The sequence below is a fragment of the Copadichromis virginalis genome, linkage group LG12, assembly GCF_057382275.1.
Source record: "Copadichromis virginalis isolate Kocher_CV1m ecotype Utaka linkage group LG12, C_Virginalis_male_GT1.1, whole genome shotgun sequence".
NCBI lineage: Eukaryota > Metazoa > Chordata > Actinopteri > Cichliformes > Cichlidae > Copadichromis > Copadichromis virginalis.
The window spans coordinates 32924219-32935514 of NC_140629.1; the positions used below are offsets into that span (position 1 = coordinate 32924219).

Below are 11296 nucleotides of genomic sequence, written 5' to 3' on the forward strand. Positions count from 1 at the left end.
ATGGAGTCGATGAGAAGAATCAGACGGAACAGCAAGACTCTTCTTCAGGATCTCTTTTACAGAGGAGTTCACGGAGGAGACAGAGACACTCCTGTGAGTCATTCTATGGGCATGTTTCTGATCCATGGCTGACATTGCATCTGAACGTTCTCCTTTTCTGAATATTTTTTAAACAGATCCCAGCTCAGCCTAGAGATGCTAAAATGATCCATTCCATTGCCAGTCTGATTAGAGCAAAAAGCAAGCTTCTCCTCCTTGAGAATCCAGACACTGTGGAGATCTACAAGGTCGGAAAAATCTTGAACAGCATGCTAATTTGATGAAATTAGTAACAAGTCCCTTTTTCCCAACACATGACGCATGCAAACTTCAGGAACCTAACATATAATTTTATTATTTTGCTTAAGAATTATGACCAGGTAAACTCTGAGATCTCTACTTGCAAAGTTTATTTACTGAGTGTGAATTTAAATGAGAATTTAAAAAATTACAAAACTCAAAAATAAGACAAAAAAAGAATATACTCACCAGCCTTTTTATTTATAGGTGGATCACTGTAGTATTAGGATGGACTCACTTTTGTCTTCAGAACTGCCTTAATTTTTGTCGGACTAAAATGGTGCTGGAAACTTTCCTCACAGCTTTTGGTCCGTGCTGACATGACACATCAAACAGTTGCTGCAGATTCATCAGACCAGGCAAAAGTTTTCCAATCTTCTATTGCTCAATTTGGGTCAACCTGTTCAAATTATAGCCTTAATCTCTGGTTCTTAGTTGACAGGTGTGTCACCCAGGGTGATTTTCTGCTGCTGCTTCAAGGTTTGACGTGTTGTACATTCAGAGATGCTCTTCTACAAACCATGATTTTAACAAGAGTTATTTGAGCTATTATTGGCTTCCTATCAGCTCAAAGCAGCCTGGTTATTCTGCTCTCACCTCTGTCAAGAAGGCACCTTTACCTAGCAAACTGCTGCTCCCTTCATATATTTACCTTAATAGGGCCATTCTCCAACAATCACACAATGTTTAAAGTCACTTAAATAACTTTTTTTCACTCATTTTGATGCTCAGTTTGAATTCCAGCAGGTCATCTTGACCTGCGGTCCGCAATCCCCGGGCCTCGGACCAGTACCGGTCCGTGAGTCGTTTGGTACCGGGCCGCGAGAATTGAGGCTCAGGTGTGAAATGTATGGTTTTCAGGGTTTTTATCGGTTTTCAGCGTTATTTTGTTATCGTTTTTATCGTTAACTCGGTTTTCCTGGCTCTTTTCACGTGTGTTATGAATAAATCTTCTTTTTTTCGGTACTGGTACTAGTTTTATTTTGTTGTATTTATCCGCGACACCTTAAAGGCCGGTCTGTGAAAATATTGTCGGGCATAAACCGGTCCGTGGCGCAAAAAAGGTTGGGAACCGCTGATCTTGACCATATCTATAAGCCAAAATGCAGTGAGCTGCTGTCATGTTGTTGGTATTAGATATTCACATTAACAAGCAACTGAAAAACTATACCCGATAAAGTGTCTGGTGAGTAAATATATACATGGATTGCATACGAAATCACACAAAAAATATATAAGAAGAGTGTTGGTATGATACCCATCATATAACAGACCTGCTTATTACAGTGGATGTAGCAACATTTCAGTCTTGAGTTAATTCAAATTTTAAGATTTAAAGGTGAAAAATGATCAAAGAGGCAATCATCAGGACTGAAATTTTACCAAATAGGTCATTTCCTACACTATAACTACTAAATAGTTTGTTCCTTTTGTCTATTCAAAAGTCATTCAGAATTTAAAAAGAAAAAAAAAGAATAAGTAAAGCATTACTTTGTTTGATCCCCGCAGTGAAATGTGTTCTCTGCCAAACTTAACTATCAGCTGCAGCAGCAGACAGCAGCCCTGGGCTCCCACGAAGCAACTCCAGCTGTTTAACAAGAACCATGATGCAGAAGAAGCACCTTAACATGTTTTTATGTTCCTTGACAGCAGCACTGACTACTATGCCTGTGTGCAATGCCTATTAACATGTCATTATTATTACATGAGTAAGTAATACTCATTGGTCAGGCAATACCTGTCGTCAAACTTATTTATTTATTTTTAACCTCAGTTAAAGTTTGATGTCTTATCAAACACAGTTGTGATGCAGTTGCATGGCAACGACAGACAGACAGACATGTGAAAGTGTTCAAAACAGACCTTGAGGTAGTTCCAGTAGGTGTCTCCAGGACCATATTTTAACTGATACAGACACAGAGCCACAGAGTGAAAACAATGCCAGCTACACTATCATAGGTGGGAATGACAGTAATACAAACAGACTGGGAGAGGGAGACACAGAAAATTTACAACACCTTGTATTTTATTTATTTTTATTTATTTATTTTTTTGTTTATTTATGTTTTGCTGCCATAGATATCTGTGGCTACCAATATATGTAGAGAAGCAGAATGTAGTGTAACTGTAAATAATTTCTTTCGATAACATTGATGAGCTATGAAAAAATAAAGTATTCTTTTTAAACTGTTCTTTGAAATGTTGCATGTATCTTGTATTCTTATAATTTGTAACTTTGTAATATATTGCATTATTTAATTTAGTTCAGTCTGTTACTGTTCTTATTGTCTTGGAGCAACTGTAACCAAATCATTTCATTAGGGATTAATAAAGTATTCTGATTCTGATCGTCTCATGTAGCTGACTGAGCCTGGAGCCCATTCTAGCAGACCTGGAAAAGGTGATGTTTATCTCCCAGCCATCACAGCTAAGGCTTCAAGCCTGAACTCAATCAGAGGCAGTCTGAGTCAGTCGTGCCCTTACCTATATGACAAACGAAGAGGATCCTTCTCCTCAGTGGCTTCTCAGAAAACAGGAGGTCGCACAGCAAAACAGGTAGGCTGATATTTTGCTTGCAACAAAAACAAATTCAAACATGTTTTAAACCCTTCTTCTTACACTGTGCACGTTCTGCCCTCTTCTTATCAGAGCAGCCTTAAGGCACAAAAAGAGGCAAAGAAATCCAATGTCACTGTGACAATGACCTACCTTGGACAAAGACATCGGAATCTGGGGCTTGGGTCAACTCAGGATGAACTGAAAGTACTCCAGCAAGTCAATGGAGGAGAGAATATTTGTGTCTTCAAAGGCCTCGTAACTCCAGGCGGTAGGAACTGCTAAAGCTGAAACCGTATCGTTTGAATGGCCAACAATGATTCAGAAATTCGTTTTTTATATTTCTTTATATTTGACTCCCTTTTGCAGATTTTAAGGTGTTTTCTGCCATTAAGGGGGTCAAAGTAAGAGAAAGAAATCAGTGGCATTAAAGTGTCCACTGCCACAAGCTTAATTCCTCATCAAAGCAACATTTTAATGAGAATGATGAGAACACTGCCCTGAGGCAGAATTTCAGCCGAACACCAATAAAAAGCTGATGTGTGACCTGATGCACTGTCATCGCATAAAAAACGTCAATAGACAAGACAAGTTATTTCATCTTTGCAGTCGGTACATGTTGATATACACTGTACAAGCATCACTCCAGGGAAGGAATCTCAAAGTCAGGCAAGAAAGAGGTTATGGATTTCTGCTTCAGACTGCATGTGTGATGTGTTTACAAAATCCTTGGTAGGAATAAAACAAAGGAGCAGACAATACACAGAAGCACAATCCAAACAGTCGATCCCACAAAGTCAATGAGATATGTCGTGACTATTATTGCATTGGTTTTACACTTTATATACAGTGATATGTGATTTTGATGGCAAGAGTGCAGTGACATTACATACAGATTTAGTTATATCTAACATTTTGACATAATGTTTTGTTTCCAGTTAAGTTCATTTTAAATAGTGATTATGGCAACTTGTTCAAGGTTTACCCTGCCTCTCGCTCTATTGTTGGTGGGATAGACTCCACCTCCCACTGTCTTTGAATTGACTAAGCAGAATAAAATGAAATAGATAGTATAAAATGAAAAAATAGCCTTTTTTGTACTGTCTGACATATCTGTTTTTTTAAAGATATTTTGAGACACCAATCAATGGCTGGAACTGCAACATAAATTGCACTTGGATCTGCGTCCTGTTTTGAGTATTGCATCTCTTGATTGCACCTAAAAAGGGTCTCTTTCTAAGTTAATGTTACTATTCCCAAATGGGAGTTGCAAAAGCCAACCAGGGTGTGGTATGTTTCCAGTGCTGTCAAAGTGGAGGTTCATTCTAAAATCAAATAAACATGTTGTCTTTCTGACCTTGGTTCCATTTATCCATCTAGATAGTTTCAGTATGAGTCACTCAGTTTTGGAGATATAGCATGCAGAGAACTATTTTCCTTCCACTGAACTACACCTGCCAATCCCACTGAGCTGAGGGAAGCCTATGGTCTAGCCCCAACAAAAAGCTTGTGCACAACAAAGCAAACAACATTAACATTGATGGTGTCTTCTAAGAACTTCTGTTGACTCTGGTGTCTTCTTGTCTGCGTTGTAACATTAGCTAGCCACATTACTTCCTTTGGTTTGGTTAGAGGACATAGTTGAAAAAAAAGAGAAAAGAGTTCCTGAATGAAACTGCTCACACCAAAGTTAATGTTTTTTGTGTTTGTTTGTTTTTATTGAATCATAATTTCTGAAACAACACATTGCTGGTAAACATCTCAAATGTATTTTTTGGCACTTTGAGCACCACAAGGTGAGTTCTGTCTGGATCCAAGATTTTTAACAGAAGTCTGATACTGTATCTCTACAGCCAATGTCACCAAAAACTGGGCAACTCAATCCAAAGCAATTTAGATGAATAAATAACGCTACAGGCCAGAGGAAGAAGAATCTGCAGAGTGATTTTGAGGTAGACTAGCGCTGTAACTCTGTGCTTTTTAGGCCTACTTTTAAACTAAACCAGTTGAGGCAGCAAAAGATTGAACACAGTGTTTAACTAAAGATAGAAGCACTGCCAAACATCACCACATGATGACAATAAGCAAAGATAAAGTAAAATTTGATTAAAATCATAAAAGTGATTTCAATCTCCAAATGCAACCAGTGATGCTATCAATTATGACTAGTGTTTTGGCCCCAAGTCTTTTTGTGGGTTTTGCTCCGTGTGTGTGTGTGTGTGTGTGTGTGCAAGAGAGAGAGAGAGAGAGAGAGAGACAGAGAGAGAGAGAGAGAAAGAGAGAGAATATGTGAGCTGTGTGTTGCAAGAGGGTTTTGTGTGACACATGAGACTGCAGGAAGTGCAGAACACCTGGCCACTGTTTTTGTGGACCACAAGCCGTTTGTAACACAAGACAAATGCATAAGAAACCATTACCAAATGTGATGACCTGCAGCAAGAAAAGCCAAACAAGACTACCTTCTAAAAAGATCAAACAATATCTACAATCTTAATATTTGTGCTGCTTGTATCTTTCAGAGCAGTTCCAGTTTTTGTCTCAGAGACATAGAGGTTACCCATTCAGTGCTTCCTTTTATGTCAATGGCATCATGGTGACCAGGATCAGTTCCTGCTGTGAGTACCGCTACACTCCTGGCTTCCAGCAGGGCAGGAAGAGCTGCTTCAGATTGACTTGGCTGGCTGGTGGGATACCCTGCTACAGGTAAGATTACATCCTCTGAGAGACAGACAGCATGGCACTGGCAGAAAAATGAGAATTTAATAGCAAATGTCAAAACATGTTGGGTAAATCCATTGTTTTGCAGATATAATGTGTTGTGGGTGGACACTGAGGAAAAAGGAAGCATATTTTACAAGATCAGGGGGTGATGTTGGTACAGTAGGTAGAATATAATGAAAGCACATTTCCATCCCTTTCAGATGCACAAGTCTCCGAACCAAATACAGCTCTAGCCAGCAGCTGAACAACGGCGCAAAGGAGAACTTAAATCTTTCTCTCGAGCAGAGCACTGGCAATGGTACTAAGCCTGGAAATGAGGGTCTCAATTTTCCATTACTTCCTAAAGCTTTTCATCAACATTTTTTGATATCAGGCCCAGTCCTTGCTTTTGATCAACTACTTTAAAGACAAGATGTCTCACAAAGCATTTTTTCCTTCTCATTTTGTCTCTAATGTTTCCAAAGCAGGCGTCATCGAGTCATGTCCATCATCCCCTCTATTTATCCCAGCCAAACCTGTGAAGAAATCAGTGAGGAGGACAAGAAAACACACCAAGGAGGGCAGCAGAGGATCAACAGACAGCGAAGACCTTCCTGTAGCTGGAATTAAAGAGACCTCCAAAAAGAAACGACGCAAGGTTCAAACTAATCAGAAGGAGAGCAAAGGCAAGACAGCTGGAAATGACAGAGGAGAAGAGAGACAAGACGGCAAGAGCTCAACGAGGTCAACAGTGATGGAAAAATTTGAAGACAAGGCATTGTCTGCCAGACAAGAGCAGGACAGAACAACCAGCCCTGTCACAATCCTGCATACGGCGCAGCCGCCATCGAACATGATAAGCAAATTTCCCGGTATGCAAATTTTAATTTTTATCTGGTTTGATTCCTGTAAGACAAGATGGAAAAATAGTGGAAAATAGAATCTTCTGGCCTTTCAAGGGGAGATACAGATGACCTTCAAGCCTTCTGCCTGTGGTATCTCCATTTAATATTCTTTGCAGAGAAAGAAAACAGAAAAGAAAAAGAGTGTTTCTTTTTAAAGATTCATTGCAGGATGAGGAAGCACTGACGAAGCAGAACAGAGAGAAACAGAAGGGCCTTGGATCAAATGGGAAAAACAGAGATGGGGAAAAGCTGAAGGACTTCTATGAAGAATGTGTGGAAATGAGTGCTGCGTTGAAGCAAGGCCCAAGCAAACATCACTGGTTCAAGGCAAACAGTGAGTAAAGAAACCGCAGCACAGTAGGACCAAAGTGGAATCCCCCTGGAGAGCTGTAGCTGATTTACATAATACACTTAAGCAGAAAAAGGTTGAATTTGCAAGAAAGTGATGCATTGAGAAATGTCTGCTTAAAGGAAGACGGATGACGTGTGGGAGAGGTTATGCAGATACACACATGCCTGTGTGCATAAATTTTAGCTGATCTGCTTTCTCTATTGCTCAAACAGAGGCACAAACTGAATTTTAGATTTTATTATTTACATTTTCAAATTAACCGCGGATATCAATATCACTGCATGCACTTGGCTTCAGGACAGTTGTTTTTATTGCACCTGAGTTGTTTAATTTTCTTTCTGTATGCCAAGTCCTGGAGAGGTGCCGGCTCCAGAAGAGGCTGTCATCGGGCCCCAAAGCTCAACGCTCAGATGTGGAGCTCAGTGCAGAAAGTGACACCATTCTGCAGCATGATGGAAAGCCAGAGGAAGAAGAGCACATGGTTAATCAGAGCGCTGGCACGGAAGAGTCCGTTAGAGAGCAAGACCTGCAGGCACAGGTGTGTGTATAACACAAATTACTGTGGTGAAACTGTGTTTTTGCCAGAAGCTTTCCTGGCATTAAATCACTGCCAAAAGCCTCGATTCAAGCAGATTCTTCCATTCTGTGTTTTTGTCAGAGCAGGAATTGTATCTGCCAAATAATATAATGAAATGTCAACATTAAAAAACAATTTGCCCATTAAAGTAATGCACGTTCCATTGTCCCACTTCTCAACTAGCTTTAAGGTTGTTCATGTTTTTCCACACTCTGACTATATTACCATGTTCCAGCTATTCACTAAATAATGTAGTGTTTACACAGAGAGAAACACAGGCTTTTATTGAGTGCCACCATTTTCTCTTTTAATTACTGCTTCATATTTTTAGCTTTTAAGCACAAACTGAGGAACTTGTCCAACATGTAAAATCTACCCTGATAACAGAAAGGTGGCAATATGTCTTAGGCATGTAACACTGATTTGGCAGATAAAATGTTGATTTTATTTCATTTGGATGAATTCAGAGGATTTATTCTATTATTTGGGCTTTGAATACAAAGACGAGTTGTTCAAATGGTCGCTGAGTTTTATCTGGGGCAGGCAGGCATTTCACTCGGTCATACCGATCATGATGAAAAAGCTTCCAACAGTTCCTGAAAAATTCCTCAAGGTCTAGCAAAATGGCAAAGTAGACGTGGCCGGACAGCCAGACCATATGTCTCCGGACTCTCATCTTGTCTGTGTTTAGAAAACCTCCAGCACCTGTCTCCCCCACATCTCTTTCCCACCCGACAACACATCTCACATTGTGTGCTGTTGCGCACATTTACAAACAGTAAATGCTTAATGTTAATATTCCTCTCAGGGCTCAGATGCAAAATGCATTTCTGTATGAAGGACAAAATAATAATCTGCACTTGTGCAAATGTGATTTCTGTATTTTTATAACAGCTGCTTCTCTTGTAATTGAGGTAACTTAGAAGTTAAATGTAATATGTTTTTGTCTGTATCATATCTTTGCAATTCTGTGCTCGCGCATTCTGCACCACTCTACAACAAGATTACAGAAAAGAAGAATTCACAGATATAAAATATATATTCCACACAGCACAGTGCTCTAGTTTCACAGTAAGAAACTGTTCTTATGGATAACAGTATAGCGACACTGCATTATAACAGTTTCATTTCCCGCACTGTCGTTTTAGAGGGACTTACAGTTTTCTGTGACTTTCTCCTGGTTTGTAAATGTAGCTTCATGCCATGATGACAGTGCTGAGCATGTCTGATGAGGTGGAGCAGCTGGTTCTGAGGAACACGGACCTCACAGATGACCTTCTGCTGAGCCTGGCGGGGTCACTAAAAAGCAGTCTGTCTGAAGTCACACTACTCAATCTCAACCTCAACCTCATTGGCCCCTACGGTGCTCACATTCTGCTGGACGTTCTGAGAGTGAAGCCCCAGGTCAAAGGCCTGCAGTAAGTCCTACGCTCCACTGAGTTGTGTCTTATCAAAATCTGACAAAGAATAACATTAGAATTCAGAAAACATGCCCCCATCTAAAAGCATTTGAATATCACTTTTTTTAAAAAGAGAGAGACAGGAATATGAACGGAACTGAAGAGATAGTATAAAAATGCAGCAAATCCAAGAAACACAGCAACCAAAGTAATGGATATATAAGTATCACATTAACTGTGTGGGAATTTCAGCCATTTTTATACACAGTCCCCCATTTTCAGCAGCTTATATTGAATTGGTTTCCTTATTATTATTGTGATGCATTAGGCAGATAAAAGTCTGGAGATGATGAAGTTGTATTTGGTACTTTCCAGTGGAATTCTCCACACGAGGTCTAAAGAGATGTCCTTGCAAGTGAGAGAGCCCATCTTTAGGCTATGATAGCAAAAACAATTTAGAAATCTCGCCCATTCTTACAGGAAAACACTGTCGATAACAGCAAGACCAAAATATGTTTTAAACCACAGAAGACAACCAAAGGGAATGATGGAAGCATTCTTCCCTTGGTTAGAAAAACAACTTCACTGCTTAAAACCAAGTAAAGAACACAGTTGCTGCACAGCTGAAGGACTGATGCTTCACAGTGCAAACAATAAAACAAACAGCAAAGGTGACCCAAGAGTTTTTAAAGGCAAAGAAATATTGGATATTTTTTAATCATCAAGTCAGTCAACTGATTTTTGATTGTTTTTATTTACTGAAGCCAAAACTTAAAGCATAGAGACCCACAAACAAGCGGTAAGTGAAGGCAAATTATCGAGACAGCGGCAGAGTGGTGAGAAAGACCGGCCCCTCTATTTCTAGAAGGCCTTTGTTGGCGACAGTCAAGCTTGTGACTCTGCGTAATTATTCTGAGACTTCACTTTTTACAGATTAAACAAATGAGATGAGATTTTCAGCTGGCAGACTATTTCTAATGCAGCCAATGAAACGTGTATCTTCATCTCTTAAAGGGGAATAGAGGCAAAGATATTCCTGTAAGGGCTTAAAAATAATTTACCTGTGAAAACACATGAATATATTTCAGCATTATTCCCAAATGCACCAGTTCAGTTCTTCAGTTATTCAAAAGCCTTAAATCTGCATTTAACATACCAAATACATCAACCCCTCAACAGGAAAAGATGTAACAAATTAGTTTTCTGCAGATTCCATTTTACTGCAAAACAAAAATACACACACACACACAAAATCCACCATTTGTGTCATCCAGTGTCATCCGGTGTAAAAAAAAAAAAAAAAAAAAAGGCTTTCTGCCTGAACTTAGATGTCACATGAGAGAAAACTTAATATCAGGGTGCACACAGCTACATTTTCAAGTGAGTGGTTCATGGAGGCTCAAAAATAAATCTCCACAGTAACCTCTATTTTCTCTCTCTACAGCTTGTTTGGGAACAAACTGCGTGACCATGGAGTGCTGACCCTGTTGAACGGAATAGCTGAGCTGCAGGAACAAACAGCAAGAGCAGCTGCTGCTATCCAACAGGCTATGCTTTTCCCATCAGAACACAATATGCTACCTCAGCTGCCCTCTGGATGGAGCTCTTTCAGGCTTTTTACACTTTTAGAGCTGGATATTGGAGGAAATGGTTTGAGCAGTGATGGGGTGAAAGTGTTAGCATCATATATGAGATCCCATTCCTATCTTCAGTATTTAGGGCTAGCACAGACCAGCGGTGCCGATCTGGCAGCTTGGAAGGAACTTTTTGACAGCTTAAAAGGAAACAGCTCACTGACTCAGATCATCCTAGACGAAAATAACTTGGGTGACCCCGGGGTCAGGCTGCTGGCTGACATGCTGAAAGAGAACATGAGTTTGCAGCAGGTGGATTTAGACAAGAACTGCATCAGCGATGTGGGAGGAAATGACATCATGGGGGCTTTGCTTTGCAGGACACAGTTTCCACTGAGGCATCTGAGCCTCCAGGAGAACAACATCAGTGCAGGACTAATGAGCAGGATACAGGAGGAGGTAAAATATAAATGAGTCCTGCAGGGGTGGAAGAATACATTCGCAAACCCTGAAAAACTATGTAACATAAACAAAACACTGACTTGAAAACTCATAAGGTTTGTTGTTTACATTCCGGAGGTCAGAGAGGCAAAACCTGACTCATTTGACTTGTTTGACCATCAAACACACACAAACAAAAAGAGCTCTTCCTTCCTATACCTGGGTGGCCCTGCTAAGAAACACTGCATCTCAGTTTAGTTCTGGCAGGTAGTGTGGGAGGCATGTTTACTTTGGTCTGGATGCATTTTCAAAGAGATATCAATGAACTGAACCTTATTTCTGTATGCCAAGGTTACATCTTCATCTTGATTTTTTTTCCCTACTTCCCACCAGTGTTACCCCTCGTGACTCCACACCTACTTCGCTAAAATCGACTCCAGCAAGACTCCAGG

General features: G+C 40.0%; 1 protein-coding gene across 1 annotated transcript; it reads left to right on the forward strand.

Moving 5' to 3' along the window:
• On the forward strand, positions 1-11039 carry LOC146697425 (uncharacterized). Its single transcript, XM_085474243.1, has 11 exons — positions 1-93; positions 177-287; positions 2701-2895; positions 2989-3166; positions 5415-5598; positions 5817-5914; positions 6084-6467; positions 6658-6834; positions 7203-7390; positions 8624-8847; positions 10274-11039. Exons 1-11 carry the CDS (start codon positions 1-3, stop codon positions 10875-10877), a joined length of 2436 nt encoding a protein of 811 aa, XP_085330369.1. The 3' UTR covers positions 10878-11039.
• Positions 11040-11296: the final 257 nt, after the last annotated feature.